At 42.5% G+C, this 17,028-nt stretch overlaps 1 protein-coding gene across 3 annotated transcripts in view; it reads right to left on the bottom strand.

The window, feature by feature from the left end:
* Window positions 1-17,028, bottom strand: part of RBKS (ribokinase) — a 46,789-nt gene that overhangs the window by 28,511 nt on the left and 1,250 nt on the right. For all 3 annotated transcript variants that reach the window (XM_075204399.1, XM_075204401.1, XM_075204400.1), the window contains exons 2-3: window positions 16,101-16,176; window positions 3,762-3,894 (exon numbers count right to left, since the gene is read on the bottom strand). In XM_075204399.1, coding sequence (XP_075060500.1) covers window positions 3,762-3,894; window positions 16,101-16,159 — 192 coding nt within the window. In that variant the 5' untranslated portion in view covers window positions 16,160-16,176. The remainder of the gene's footprint in view (window positions 1-3,761; window positions 3,895-16,100; window positions 16,177-17,028) is intronic.

Below are 17,028 nucleotides of genomic sequence, written 5' to 3'. Positions count from 1 at the left end.
ACAGCAGGGGCAGAGTGAGTGTGACAGAGGGGGCAGAGTGAGTGACAGCAGGGGCAGAGTGAGTGACAGCAGGGGCAGGGTGAGAGTGACAGCAGGGGCAGAGTGAGTGTGACAGCAGGGGCAGAGTGAGTGTGACAGCAGGGGCAGAGTGAGTGACAGCAGGGGCAGAGTGAGAGTGACAGCGGGGCAGAGTGAGTGACAGCAGGGGCAGAGTGAGTGTGACAGCAGGGGCAGAGTGAGTGTGACAGCAGGGGCAGAGTGAGTGTGACAGCAGGGGCAGAGTGAGTGTGACAGCAGGGGCAGAGTGAGTGTGACAGCAGGGGCAGAGTGAGTGAGTGACAGCAGGGGCAGAGTGAGTGAGTGACAGCAGGGGCAGAGTGAGTGAGTGACAGCAGGGGCAGAGTGAGTGAGTGACAGCAGGGGCAGAGTGAGTGAGTGACAGCAGGGGCAGAGTGAGTGAGTGACAGCAGGGGCAGAGTGAGTGAGTGACAGCAGGGGCAGAGTGAGTGACAGCAGGGGCAGAGTGAGTGACAGCAGGGGCAGAGTGAGTGACAGCAGGGGCAGAGTGAGAGTGACAGCGGGGCAGAGTGAGTGACAGCAGGGGCAGAGTGAGTGTGACAGCAGGGGCAGAGTGAGTGACAGCAGGGGCAGAGTGAGAGTGACAGCAGGGGCAGAGTGAGAGTGACAGCAGGGGCAGAGTGAGAGTGACAGCAGGGGCAGAGTGAGAGTGACAGCAGGGGCAGAGTGAGAGTGACAGCAGGGGCAGAGTGAGTGACAGCAGGGGCAGAGTGAGTGACAGCAGGGGCAGAGTGAGTGACAGCAGGGGCAGAGTGAGTGTGACAGCAGGGGCAGAGTGAGTGTGACAGCAGGGGCAGAGTGAGTGTGACAGCAGGGGCAGAGTGAGTGTGACAGAGGGGGCAGAGTGAGTGACAGCAGGGGCAGAGTGAGTGACAGCAGGGGCAGGGTGAGAGTGACAGCAGGGGCAGAGTGAGTGTGACAGCAGGGGCAGAGTGAGTGTGACAGAGGGGGCAGAGTGAGTGTGACAGAGGGGGCAGAGTGAGAGTGACAGCAGGGGCAGAGTGAGTGTGACAGCAGGGGCAGAGTGAGAGTGACAGCAGGGGCAGAGTGAGAGTGACAGCAGGGGCAGAGTGAGTGACAGCAGGGGCAGGGTGAGAGTGACAGCAGGGGCAGAGTGAGTGTGACAGCAGGGGCAGAGTGAGAGTGACAGCGGGGCAGAGTGAGTGTGACAGCAGGGGCAGGGTGAGAGTGACAGCAGGGGCAGGGTGAGAGTGACAGCAGGGGCAGAGTGAGAGTGACAGCAGGGGCAGAGTGAGTGACAGCAGGGGCAGAGTGAGTGACAGCAGGGGCAGAGTGAGTGACAGCAGGGGCAGAGTGAGTGTGACAGAGGGGGCAGAGTGAGAGTGACAGCAGGGGCAGAGTGAGAGTGACAGCAGGGGCAGAGTGAGTGACAGCAGGGGCATAGTGAGTGACAGCAGGGGCAGAGTGAGAGTGACAGCAGGGGCAGAGTGAGAGTGACAGCAGGGGCAGAGTGAGAGTGACAGCAGGGGCAGAGTGAGAGTGACAGCAGGGGCAGAGTGAGAGTGACAGCAGGGGCAGAGTGAGAGTGACAGCAGGGGCAGAGTGAGAGTGACAGCAGGGGCAGAGTGAGAGTGACAGCAGGGGCAGAGTGAGAGTGACAGCAGGGGCAGAGTGAGAGTGACAGCAGGGGCAGAGTGAGAGTGACAGCAAGGGCAGAGTGAGAGTGACAGCGGGGCAGAGTGAGAGTGACAGCAGGGGCAGAGTGAGAGTGACAGCAGGGGTTGAGTGAGAGTGACAGCAGGGGCAGAGTGAGAGTGACAGCAGGGGCAGAGTGAGAGTGACAGCAGGGGCAGAGTGAGAGTGACAGCAGGGGCAGAGTGAGTGTGACAGCGTGAGAGGGCAGTGGAGGGGGACAGCATGACAGAGGGGGAAGTGTGAGAGAGGGCAGAGGAGGGGGGACAGCGTGACAGAGGGCAGAGGGGGCAGTGTGACAGAGGGCAGTGTGTCTGGATGCAGAGAGGGCAGTGTGTCTGGATGCAGAGGGGGCAGAGTGCCTGAGGGCAGTGTGTCTGGATGCAGAGGGGGCAGAGTGCCTGAGGGCAGAGTGTCTGGATGTAGAGGGGGCATTTTTGCATACAACTAAATAAGTATTTCTGTCCTGACCTAAATACTTATTACAATTTTTTAACCCAACTACTTCTAAAACAGGACTGTTCAATAATTATTTTGGAGGGGTGCCTTGAAAAAATTTGGAGACTCTAAGGGTGCCGCGAACTGCAAAAGTTTGGGCACCACTGGTTTAGATCATGGACAATTGTTGACAATCTGGAAATGATCAGAAATTCACTAGGAGATTTCTCCTTGTTCCCCAAATCTCTGAATGTGCAGATGTATGGGAGACAAATCAGGGCAAAATTACTACACAAAATATCATTTATGTACAAAAACCTCATCCCTGTTCCTGCAGGAGAAATATAGATCTAATAATACCGGCAATAGGTGGCACATGTATTACTGGCAGGGGTCAGAAACAGTGTCCGGCCATTAACACTGGCTGTGGAATTTCATAAAGAATAAACACACAGTTTCCAGGAACGGCAGCCTCCTCCGCTGGTTAAACTGGAGCTTATCCAAAACAGCATGAGGAAAAAAAAAAAAACATTTCTGGGAAAAGCAGCTATCAAACCAATCAGGCGGTAAATATGCCTGTTCCGTTCACACGTTCCACTCAATATTCATGGTCAGTCTGCCTGCTGGAGGTGCCGGTTACCAGTGTGGTACGGGGTAACACAAGGTTGTGAAATGGGCTTGTGCAAGGTGTTAAGTCAGAGACATAGTGTAATGTATTTAGGCAGTGCAAGACCATAACTCCCAGCGGGAAAAACACCTCACTTTACTACTGGGAAAATTAGTTGGGTCGTACATGAGAGAGATTAGATGTCAGTTCTTGATTGTTGGACTACATTAAACTACTAATGAAACAATCCCCCATTGTGTTGTGTGACACCTGTAAGCTGATGACTGCTGAGGCGATCAGAATGAGGACTTGTAATTCTCTACTGTAAAGTCTCAGAGGGTCATTTATGAAATCGTAGAACAAACGCTGCCTTGTGATATCGCGTCCACCATTGTGAGACTTAAATTTGTAAACAAGGAGACCCAACTAGGGGACCCAAGATTTAACAGCCAACAGCTAAATCTTGGTGCTGAGCAGGCTGATGTATGGTATTGTGACTCCCATCTATCATCATCATCATCACCATTTATTTATATATATCTATAAATATATAGTAATACTTTACCATATTTTTAATATATTACAACACTCCAGCATGAGCTCACAGAATAGGAAGTCTTGTTGAGAGATTGGACTGGAATGTAATCTTCATTGTACAGTTATTTAGCAAAGACTGGGAGGTTTATTTAGTCTTCACACTCCAGGAATTTGCAATATGAAATGATTAATCACAGTGGGATTTTCGTCTTGTGCTATTCAGGGAATGATTATATATATATATATATATATATATATATAATATATATATATAATATATATATATATATATATATATATATATATATATATATATATATATATATATATATATATATATATATATATATATATATATATATAGATAGATAGATATATAGATATAGATGTGTATAAATAATTTTATCTTTCCCTAAATGGACAATACATCAGTCAGAGACCTCATTACCTTGCAGACCATGGCTGTCTGGGCCCCCAGGCGAGCTGCTTGTATACATTGGTTGGCTCCTTTGCCCCCAAATCCAATGAAAAACTTGCTCCCGTGTATGGTCTCTCCAGCTTTAGGCAGGCGCGGGGTTATACTGTGGAAAGGTAGAACAGAATGATCAACATTCCCAAAAGGTAAAGAACTTCGTCCGACTCCACTACGGACGGCAGAATCCCCTCCCACGTCGTTAGGACAGGGGCCCAACGAGATATTGCAAGGGGAAGCAGTTTACAATGCAGTCATTTGAGCTGCTGTGACATAGCCGTCTCTATCTCTTCATATAACAATCCACACAGTGCTTTACAGCAGAGTTCTGTTGCATGGGATGGGGCAAAGATATTCAGACCAAGATGGTAGAGCGTGCGTGGTATTTTGGGGCATATTGGGGCTCCTAATGAATGCTCCAACATGCAAAAACGACATTTCATTTGGTGGCACAATAGAAGTAGTGGAGATTCTAGGGGTGAATATAAAAGAAGATGGATTTGTCTGTAGCGCTTCACTTGGTATGCTGCCGAATACCTATATGGAGGGGCCACTATCCCTCTCTATTACAATACAAAAAAACACGGAATCATATACATACATCAAGCGCTCCCTCCAAACAACAGACAATTAGTCTTCTTCAAACTCCCCAAAAAATGTCTGGATGTTCTGATCTTAGTAACCATCACAAGGTGAGATCTACGGAGAACATATTCATAACAAAGTGACTATGAAGTCCCAGTATGTCATCCGTGATCACGGTTACTAAGATCAGAAGTTCCAGCCATTTTTTGGGGAGTCTGAAGAAGACCAACTCTCTATGTTGTTTGAAGGGAGCGCTTGATGTATGTATGAGATTCTAGGGGTGTTCCTTATTTAGCAGGATAGGCGCAAAGTCTTTTTCTTTCCAAAAAAGAACTTTATTTTTACCTAACCTCTGAAGGGGCGTAGATTCGGCCCCTTCCTATATTTTCTGCCTTTCGAGCCTTCCAAGCGCACTTATATGAGGCTGTTCAATTAAAGACACAAATCGAAAAATGTAATATAAACCTTAATATATACAACCTTAATATATATATATATATATATATATATATATATATATATATATATATATATATATATATATATATATATATATATATATATGAGAGTGGCACATGAAACACAGTCTACATCTCTTCCTTCTCTTGGTTCATCAAAGACAAAAACGAGGCTTCACCGAGCAGTATTTGTGGTCCTAAAGTGATGGGAGCCAGTGCTTCAAACAGGACATTTATTAATAGGATCAAGTCAGTGACCTGAGATGGGAGACAGACTTCCACATAAACAAGGCAGTGTTCGAAGAGCAACTTATGAATGATTTTCTGAGTAAAACAGTGTTGTTTTGTCAAGGAAAAGGAGTCAGGTGTAAATGTATTAATCTGCAAGTTCTGCAACTCGGTGATATTCGGCGGGTTTGACAGCTAAATTTAAAACGCAAATGTCTTTAAGGGCAACTTTTGCCGTTATAGACATTGGGCTAGATTTACTAAGCTGCGGGTTTGAAAAAGTGGGGATGTTGCCTATAGCAACCAATCAGATTCTAGCTGTCATTTTGTAGAAGGTACTAAATAAATGAAAGCTAGAATCTGATTGGTTGCTATAGGCAACATCCCTATCTTTTTCAAACCCACAGCTTAGTAAATCTAGCCCATTGTCTTTATAAATTTAGCTGTCAAAGTCGCTGAACATCGTCTGCAGAACTCACAGATTAACACATTTACCCCCTTGAGTAAGATTTATCGTCCTGCACAAAATATAAAAATATATACGTGATTTGTTTCAGAACGTCAAACATTCTGTACGTAAGTGGACCTGAGCTAAGCCAGTGTTAAGTCTATTTATGGTATTAGACGTTGTGTGAAAATAAGCGACAAGTAAATAGCTCAATGTTCTGTAGATCTCCAGGGAGATCAGTAAACTAAAAATCTGTTTGTCAGGAAAAGCTATTTGCACCTCTGACGGTGACGGACGGCGTGAGACTTGTCTATTATACGTTCTCGAATGCCAACCGCAGTCTCAAATTATCCCCATCTTCCAGGAAAAGAAGTAACTGTAAAAATGTTTTATTTTGAAAACACATTATTGACAGCGGAAATGTCAGTGGAAAATATAACATTCTACTAATGGAGTGAAAATATCAGTATGATAAAAGCCATTCAAAATGACATTTTGTCGGTAACATTTGTTTGTAATTTAACCTCATTTTACAGTAGATTAGTTTAGTTCTTACTCTCTGCAGTTATTTTATTCTGTCCACTTTATTAGCAAATTGTTGCTATTTTACATTTCAATTTGTCATTCAATAACAATTTTCATCTCAGCACCTCGCTAAGTACGGCGTAGGCGCAACAGTGAGTCTGGTTTGCGGAGGAGTAAGGGAGGAAAATGGAGACATTTCTTTTATTGAAAGGGGAAGGGGCGGGGAGGGCGTAAAGGGGTCGCAGATTGGACTTTTCATGTGAAGTTTACACTTTTTCAAAGTGCGCATCTGGAGGGTTTACTTCCATCTCCGCAGAACTGAGCAAAATGTTACTTTGCAGAAGTGATTTTCTGAGAGCAGGGTCTGATTAAGGACTCAGGCCGCCCTGGGATCATACACTTCTTGCGTCCCCTGACCGTCCACGTCAGGTTAATATGCGGTAGGTAAAGACAAACGCGTCATTTATTGAGGGTCTGTCTGTGTTCACCCCCAAACCAGTAAATAAGCTCCAATTATTTTTTTTTTACAAAAAAAAGGTCAGGGCAATCTTTAGTTTGGAAGGATCGCGCTCTCTAAAAATGTACTGCAAGAGCTGCTCCAGTAGAGGGTATCCCTCCCTCAATCAACGAAATTTAATACCAGAATTAACTAGGCGCTCATTGTCTGTATATACCTCACTGATATGGAACCAATTAGTCAATAATAAATTGGTAATACAGTTAATAAGTAAAAAAACCTGAGTGCAAAAATGACAATTTAATACATAACAATTATTACAAATTAGGTTAAAATCCGCCTGTATGTCACTATATACAATCAATTGAAAATACAAGGGTAACTCAACATGTTAAATACCAATCATTAATAACCATAAGCGTGGTGAACAATAAAAACATAAAGGTTGTACATTAAGAATTGATGGCCTCCAGCCAATTGTACATGCGGTGGATTTGTAATTGATCCAAATAAAATAGCAGATATAGGAGACTGGTGTAGAAATACAACCGTCCTAGTTATAGTGCAGATGTATATGGTGTTGCCATGACGCCGACTGATAGGAGATACAATTATACTCCCAATAAAAATAAAAAATATAAAAAATAAAAAGTATATGTATAAAAATAAAAATAAAAATAGTGATGCTCGAGTTTAGGTACTTGCTGTTATGATCCCTCACAGGGCAATCTTTGTCACTCATTTCGTTTTCATTAGATCCTATCTGAATAGCAGCATGGAACTTACCGCCGTTAAGCTGACCCCATATGAGCAGATTTGTTTGGCCCCTTTCAATCTAGTTTTCAACAGAATGTGTGGCTGTGTCCCGAGCAATCAATCTTTAATCTGCTCATCATCAGCTCTCTATATAGCGCCACTAATACCGCACGCTGTACAGAGAACTCATTCACATCAGTCCCTGCCACATTGGAGCTTACAGTCTAAAATCCATAATACACACACACAGACTAGGATCAATTTAATAGCAGCCAGTTAACCTACCAGTATGTTTTTGTAGTGGGGAGGAAACCGGAGCACCCGGAGGAAACCAACGCAAACACGGAGAGAACGTACAAACTCCTCACAGATAAGGGTATGGTCGGGAATTGAACTCATGACCCCAGTGCTGTGAGGTAGACGTGCTAACCACTAAGCCACCGTGACGTGCTTGGGTCAGATATAATAATCTGAAAGCTTAATAGGGGTTGTCTGCACCTGTCGCCATCTTTGACTCTCCTGCTCACTTATCCTCAAGCGCCTACCTAAGGATGGCTCATTGTCTTCAGCTTTTACCATGGAAATACCAGCTCTGTGCCATACCTCCCAAATAGTCATCTTCTCACAAATATAAAGCAGTTAAAATTTTGTGAGGCCATATGGCATCATAGAGTAGTACAGAGGAGTCATCACACCGGGGACGAGGTAGTTTTAAAGATCTCAGTTCAGCTTCTGGACCCAGAAAGTTCTTCCATCATTGCCGGAGCCATCTCTGATCTTCCTTTGGAGATCTCCTCTATGGAGGCAGCAGCTGCCACAAAAACATTTGTGACCATGGGGAACAAGTGGCCTGACTCAGCGTCCAACAGTGAGCATGATGCCAAAAAAATATACTGGGCACACAGCTGAGGAGCTGGCAGATAAACACAAGAGTGCAACACAAGAGCGATATACTTCTCATGAATCAGAAGAGGAATTAGGTTTGGTTACTGCAATTAGAACAGTACAGTCATGGTTGTCAGCAGTTGACGGTCTAAAGATTTCTACAATGACTGGTTCATCTTTCCGCTGTCTCTTCTCATTCCATCCGTAGCGCACCCACTGCACAGAAACGCTAGTCACTAAAGGCTGCTTTATTACTGGTGGCTGTTAATGCCGCTGCCTTAATGTAGCCTCACCCACTGTACCCACCATCAGCTACAACTGGTATTCCGCTACCTTATGTATCATCTGTTCCCCACCCCTCTTAGATTGTAAGCTCAATAGGGCAGGGCCATCTTTACCTTCTGTTTCATATCACTGTACATGATTTGGCTGTATTATGATCCCCGTACAGCACTGTGTAACACATTGGCTCTTTATAAATGAAGGCTAATAATAACAGGAAGTGGAGTTGTTATATTCTCCCCGGGTATTGTATTGCTATCCTAGGATAAAGTTTACATATTTGTGCATGTGTGTAAAACGTATGTAATTAAATGTTTTCAAAGGCATATAAACTGCTGTTTATTGTTACTAGGGGAAAAAACATCTTAAAGACATAAGGGCTGTGTTTAATATCGCCAAAATATTGTTATAAAGTTACACAATGCTTTTATATCATGAAAGGATCAATCTGATAACTTATATAAGAGAATATTGGTGGAACATCCAGATGCACCAATGCATACCGAGTGCCTCTGGTAAATTACCTCCTGTGAGTCCGGTTGCTGGATATAGTACACAAGTATTACTGCAGAATGCATATCGTGAGGATAGTAGATGATAGGAAGTAATAAAAGAAAGGATGGACCCCTGGCTTCCTCTGCACTTAGTACCATCCGGGACAACATACGCTTGTTGTTTCATTCATAGAATTTAGATCACTGCTGACTATCAATAATGACTGCTGTAGCCCTACACACTCTATAGTTATGGGCAAATTTAGTTTACATCGGCTAAACTGTTGAAAAGAGTTTCCCAGGTGTGTGGCCAGCTTTAGCCGAACCACATGTGAGCAGATTTCTTTGCCCAACTTGGCCATTATCAACCATTGCGAAATGCGTGGATCTGTCCTGAGCAAGCTTTAAGCTGCTCGGATTAGACGGAATAATCGGGAACATTGGAAGTTCCAGTCGACCTCTGATCTCTATCGGGGGGACAGTCAGATCTTCGACTGACCTAAAAGTAGTGAACAACAGTTGTACCCAGATTAGCATTTTGATCCAATTTGGCCAAATGTCTGAAAGGCGAGTGGGTTTGCTGCCAGATTTAGGAAAGATAATTGGCTTTATTCCCACATCAGTTCACAGTATTTTATCTGCAGCCAGAGGTACTGTTTCATTAAATTGAAGAGACATGTTTCTGATGTACTGTGTACCTCAACAGTAGTGAAAGAGAAAATAAAAGGATATTATTAGAGTAAGTACCCTGCTGAATGAGAACATAACATAACCTCGGTGAGAGGTACAGGACACACTGACAGTAGGGGGTAGGTTGTGAGCTGTCAGGGGACTATAAAGAGCCCATTTTCACTCTCCTGCACAATCCTTGATGGTCAGATTTAATGAGGCTTCACCAGATGAAATAAAAACATAAAGGATTTAAAGCCGAGCTTGTTTCCATCCATGGCTCCATATGCCACATTTAATTAATGAAACTTATGATCAAGAGGGAAGAGTGGCCAGGCCATTTCTTGCTGCAAAGCGATCTTTTACAACTACCTTCCTGCTGTCGCTGTAAAGACGGGAATTAGGAAGTGTTGGGAAAGCAGAGATTACCGGGATGATTGACTTCACGCTGAGAGCATTTCTCTTCTGCTCTGACTCATTGGAAGAGTACGGAGATCCTGGTTCAGCGAGTGGAGAACCAGCCCCCCTGGGCTTCATTCTGACCTTGAGATGAACTAAAGTCATCATCTCCTAATACTTCATGAGAATTCCTGCTTTTATTACTTTTCCTGTTCCCAATAAAGAGTTTAGAGGTCCCAGTCTGCACTTCAAGGTCTTTACCTGCTTTGTGCAGAATATTTTTACACTAACGTATAGAATACTGTGCTGCGATGTGACAGAGACAGAGGGTTACTTACGAACACTGCTGAAAGGTGCAAATCTGCACTAGAATTGATATAAACCAATCAGATACTCACTTCCATTGTGCAGCTTGCACCAGATGAAAGCCAGTCTCCGATTGGTTACTGAGGGTTAAGCGCAGATTTGCACCTTTCAGCAATGTTAGTAAACGACCTTCACCGTTTACTAAGGTATCCAGGAATTCTACTGTAACAATTCAATTAAGATGATTTTCAGGGAACTATTTAAACACATAACAGACTGTCCGGTATCTGAAAAATTACATATTTACAATTTTTAGATTCCATGCACAAAGGACTGTGCATCTATTTGTAATATGGTAGGGAAGTGTCTCGAAGCCTCTCTCTTTCTCTCTCTCTCTCTATATATATATATAGTTATTTTCTGTTTTAATCCAATGTGAGAATTAAGTTTTATAGAATAGTTAAGCATCCATATCAGCCCCTGCTCCATGGGAGCTTAAATTGTACATTTTCTACCACCCAAGCTCACAAACAAACACACACAGACTAGGGTCCATTTTTGTCAGCAGCCAGTTAACCTTTAAATATGTTTTTGGCCCGTGGATGCAAACATGGGAGAGACCTACAAACACCACACAGAATCGAACCCATGGTTCCAGAGCTGTAAGCCAGCAACGTTAACCACAGTGCTGACCAGAATCAGGACAGGTCCGATGTACAGGCTGCACAGTTAGTGTAGTCAGACATTGGGTCGGATGTCACAAGCAAAGGTGCAAGTCCTGACAGCTGGGATGGACAGATTGTCACAGAAGGTCTGGGAGTCTAAAGAGGTGACCTAGGCTGAAGTACTGGCATTGTTGTGTCAGAGAAATAAGGATTCATAGGGAAGTTTAATAAGGTGACAGCTCCGAGTAAGAAGCACGCCTCAACAAGAGACTACAAATAGTGAGGCTGCTATCAGCATTCTTTACTAGTAGAGCACCATACAGCTCTGCAGCATCGGACAGTAGGTATATCGTCATACATACATCCAACAAGTACAGTTGTGAATCAGTTGTAAGTTAGGATCAGTGAGATAAGGAAAGAGGGAGATGTACGTATTTTCAGATTTGTAGAACGAGAGCAAGTGCCCTGGAAACAGAAAGCAGAAAAAGAAAATTAAAATAGTGAAAAGAATGAAAGTTCCTTTGCACATGTTCTATAAAGATTTCCACTCCCTGTGTATGCTAAAACGACACGAGAAGTCAAAAGTCATAGTGTAAGGAGAGGCGCTTCATGATGGCTATCATAAATGGCAACACCAGTGGTTTGCTCAAAAAAAATATGAGAGTAATTGCAAAAAAACAAACAAAAAAAACAACCTATGTTATTTGTGAAAAAAATAGTATATTCATGGTTTATAAAAATAGAAAGAGAGAATTAACAGGCAACGGTGGCCTTGATAACTTTCGTCAGGCTGTCTATGAAGGAGGCTTCTCTGACAACAGTCTTCTCGTTCTAAAGGCAAATAATTATTAGAAGCATTTCACCGGGACACGAGTGCCTACTGTATTCACTGTTTTCTCAGCCCCATCTGTGTTTAAGAGCAGGGATAGAGAGAGAGAATGTGTAGTCAACCACTATACTTACTTAAGGGTTTCTTAACTTTTCCTCATCACACACTTCCCTATAAATATCCCCTAATTTTATAACCTAAAACTGCAGTCAATCAGAACACTCACAGCATTAGAACATTCACAAGACTGAAATCATCCTGCAGTCAATCAGAGCATTAGAACACTCACAGGATTAGAACTAACTTGTAGCCAGAGTATTAGAACACTCACAGGATTGGAACTAACTTGCACCCAATCAGATCATTAGAACACTCACACATCTAGAACCAACTTGCAGCCAATCAGAGCATTAGAACACTCACAACAAAAAATGTATAAGCTCAAACGCAAAGAAACATAACATTTGTGAACAGTGACTAAAATCATACATCCATCCTGGATTAATATATTGCTGCTCTAATATGACTGGGGTAATATCAGTGACAATAGGAATTCCAGTATAGTGATTATCTCTGGCAGTTAGATGTCTCTTGCTGTTTAGCAGGAGATCCCCGTTGTTCTCTGATGAAAGCTTCTTACTGGAGATCGGAGTCTGGCGGATTTAAGCTAGTTATACTGAGCCACTTATAGCCGCTTGAAGCTCTCCTGCAGATGTTATAATTTATGTCTGCAGTCCAACCTGACTCCTAAGTAACGCTTTCCGTGCTCCTGGATTTCATTTGAAGGCTTACTTCACTTTTTCTGATCTTGCTCAGTAGTTTCATCTGGCAGGGAGACAAGTCACATCCAGCTCATGACCTCATAGTCTATAACCATGGAGACAGCTGCCATAAACATGCTTCCAATGTGACTTCATGCCCAACGCCCGCAGGACACTTACCTAAACTTCTCGACATGGCCAGAAACCATAACACTGGTAATCCTGCTCTGTACACTTCTCCAACATCATGACATTTCTTCATTTATGGAGGGATGGAAAACATACCCCTAGCAATTCCTTATCAGGTTATCCCTGTGTCCAGTCACCCTCTTCTGTGTATCAAATTACCAACATTCCACCACCAGGGGGCAGACACTACTGTAATCAATGATATTAGTTCTGTTGTTCGTGGAGTTTCCAATTGTGATCTTATCAATAAAAGTTCAGCTCTGTGATTTCAGATGTTTTCTTTTGCTTATTTCATTATGAAACTGTTTGGAGCAAAGTTCAGCTGTAACGAGTGCATATTACTTTACCAGACAGAGTAGTGGATGCCTGGAACACTCTTCTAGCGGATATGGAAGAAAACACAAAATAGAAAGTAACTTTGTTTATATAAATGGTCCAATATGTCTTTTTTGTTTGCATTCTAACAGGGATTCGCCGAATCGTAAAATTTGGGCATCTCCTGAGATCTTGCAGTTTGGGGGAGATCCATTAGCAGCGTTAATGGCGATTATTTGTACAGTCTTCCAACCATGTTCACCGCCCAATAATGACTGATAGGATTGTCGATTATTACACATTTTGGAGTCACACACTGTAATAACTCAGCTTGAGAGACCAGCAGAGATGCTGTAGTGAGATTATGGTCCGGACTCATTCTTGGGGTTTAACCTGTGGATTCTAAATCCTGCGAGTTTAGTTCCCAGTCGCACAGTTATTGTTTCTATGAGCTGCAACTGGATCTTAATATGCAAATTATAGTTTGGTCTCAGTTCAGTAATCGAATCCTAAAACATGGATGTAATGTATTTCTACATTACATCATTTTATTATTATTAACATTTTATTTATATAGTTTTAGCATATTCTACATGCCATTTTACAAGTGAGAACAACACAGTAATAGAACAAGACTGTGTATTACAGACAGACAGAGAGATAAAAGGGCCCTGCTCACAAGCTTACAATCTATAGGACAAAAGGGATTTGATACACGAGAGTAAGTGCTATATATTACATATTGGTCTAGCCAGCTTGCAAAGGTAAAAAAAAAAGTGCTTAGTGGGCTATATGATCCAGTCTCACAGAAATGTTTGAACTATGTAAAATGTGGTAATGGGGTAACCTAGGGAGAGTAAGAGGGTGGTAGAGGAATATTATAAGCTTGCCTGAAGAGGTGGGTTTTCAGGAGGTTTGAGGACCAGAGGAAAGTCTTATTGTGTGAGGGAGGGAATTCCACAAAGTGGGCGCAGCCCGAAAAAAAGTCCTGTGACTGGGAATGAAAACATGTAATGATAATTTTAGGCTTCGTTACTTTGTGAATGTAGAGACACAGGATAGGAAAAAGATGGGATATTTCACACTAAAAATGTCAGACATCTGCTTCTAGTTTTTTAACCTCCATTACAAAGATGACTGTTACAATCTGATTGGTTGCTTCTCCTTTTTCATGTGCACCTGTTTTTTTTTTTTTTATAAATGTCCTCGATGGCGTTCTCCAAATCAGTTTTACACTTACACTTGGGTCATGTGACTCATTCAAATTGCATTAATAGTTCAGCTCTATCTTTATCTTTCTTTGTACAGTGATTTTTCTCTTTTTTGGCGCTATCTGAGAAATGATGTGCTCTGCACATTGGTGAAAGGCCTTGTCATGTGATCAGAACAATGAGCTGTCATTGGTACTTTTCTTAGTGTTGCTTCCTCTATAAAGAGCAGGATATACCTCAGAGACGTCATCTGTGGCCCCAGCTCCTCCGTGCTTTATTGTCAGAATAGTATGTAATAGCTTGTAACAAATGTGTAAAATGCTGCTGATATGTTATTACAGATAGGCATCTCTTTGATTAAATGTATTGTTTAACTTATTGCAGAGATTAAGGGTAATGTGCGGATCTATTGAAAGTTGCCCATAACTGGGATGTACAGTGTATGTAAATTGCACATAAAGTCATATACACAGATTTCATGTACAATGGGTATCTCAGAAACACCAAGGCTAGGCACACAGACTGACTGATGTGTTATCTACAACGATTTTATTAATGACTGATTGTCCGATCGATCGGGTGATACATGCGTACACACCGACACAATTTACCTTCAGATCTGTGCTCTGGGCCTCTAGTTGTTTAGATAATAACAGCACAATAGTCATTCATTAATACATTCCCATCACACTGATTAAAACCACCTTGTTATAGCGATCCACATGTACTTACAAATTTTGTTAGCTTCTGTGACTCTAAAAACAAAATTTTCAGTCTCAGAAAGAACAAACTATTCCCTCTACAACACTACCTACATTTAAGCCACTGGGACATGTTCATTGCCGGCATTGGCTGAAAAGACCATGGGGTATATTTACTAAAGTTCGGGTTTGAAAAAGTGAAGATGTGGCCTATAGCAACCAATCAGATTCTAGCTGTCATTTTGTAGAATGTACTAAATAAATGATAACTAGAATCTGATTGGTTGGTATAGGCAACATGTCCACTTTTTCAAACCCGCACTTTAGTAAATATACCCACATGACTCTGTAAAACTCTATGGAGATCGTGAGTGCGTACACACTATATGATCAGAAGGCGATTGGAGCAAGATTATTAAACAGTACAACCGACCAATTGAAACTACAATCGGCACTTTGGAACGATTGTCGTTCATCGTTTGATTATACACACTAAAGCAGGCCTGTCCAACCTGCGGCCCTCCAGATGTTGTGAAACTACAAGTCCCACCATGCCCTTACAGCTATCAATAGGTTGTCTACTGGCAAAGCATGCTGGGGCTTGTAGTTTCACAACACCTGGAGGGCCGCAGGTTGGACAGGCCTGCACTAAAGCGATATGTGGCCGAGGTGTCGTTTATCAGGTGATTGGCCCAATAATCTGCTGAAAAACCTCCAGTGTGTACCCAGCCTTACACAGCGACCTGCACAATAAGATAAAAAGTGGGGTACATAGACGGAACACTGTGTTTTTCCCTGCAACAGTTACGGAATTACATACTCATATTTCAGGAATTTGTCAGAACAAAACATACAAGAGATGTTCTTTTACTCGGAAGAGGAAAATCAGTATACACCTCCATATTCCGTCTGTACGCATTATGCAGAACACAGTATAGAAGTATTTGTATTACACTCTGCTATTTACAAACAGTGCACACCTTTGTTTTAATATATAACTTTTATATATTTGGAAATTACGTTTCTATCTGTATTGGTTAATTAATAATCTTTACGCTACTGGGATATGTGTTAGCGGTCACAACAGAAGGATAGGAAATCTGCTAAGAAAAGAAAGGCTGGGTTATATATGATATATAGCGTGACACGAACCTGACAAGGTCAGTCATACAGGAACCAACCACGATCACCTGCGGAATATCTGGGTCCATTGTGTCAGAGATGTAAGCTGGTGAGTGCAGAGGGAGAGAAGACAATCAGCAATCAATAACGGCACAAAAACAGTACAAAGGTTACCAGCCAGACCTTTCACCAACAGCAAGCACTGATTCTATTATAGCCAATCAAGGATACTAAATTCAACACTGGGTAAATGTAAAACAAATTTAAACACAGGCAGGAAACCCTGTGGTGGAAATAACACTGACACCATGCTCTGCCAGCCCCCTAATTATGTCTGTGGATCAACTTTGCATCGCTTAAGTTTTTTTGCTTTTAAATAGTAATGATCATCCTTACAGCTTAAAAAAAATATGGTTTAAGTATAGTGAAAAGGTAAGCAAAACAAGGACATTTGCAAACCTCCTTAGAGAGCATAGCACATGTTTGGATCCCAGCTTATAGACTAAGAACCTCTGGCTCTGTGGGTGGAACTCTCCTAACATTAACAACTTTATTTAAAAGTATAAATGTATTTGCAAATACATAGGAGAGCAAGAGGTGGGCAATGTAGGAGTGACTTTAAACTCTACTTACATCACCAGTGGGGAGAGTAGGACCTGTGTGAACCATTAGCCCATGGATTACAGTACATGAGAGCGAAAAGTAAAAACGTTACACAGGAAAGTTCCACCTACAATAATTTTTAATATTAACCACACACCCAAGTAAAATAGACTTGGATCATTGACTTGGGAATCCCAAACCAGGAATATTGTGAATATGACTGGGGCTTAAAAGCAAACAGCTGATCGGAGGAGCCTGGTATGTATTAGGACTCTAGAATAGAGAAAATTGCTCTTTATAGGGAAGCATTAAGCATCATTCATGGCCAGTGTGTAATGACATCTCACTCTGTAGA

This window comes from Mixophyes fleayi, chromosome 3, assembly GCF_038048845.1.
Source record: "Mixophyes fleayi isolate aMixFle1 chromosome 3, aMixFle1.hap1, whole genome shotgun sequence".
Taxonomy (NCBI): Eukaryota; Metazoa; Chordata; class Amphibia; order Anura; family Limnodynastidae; genus Mixophyes; species Mixophyes fleayi.
This window is presented reverse-complemented; position numbering and strand designations above follow the sequence as displayed.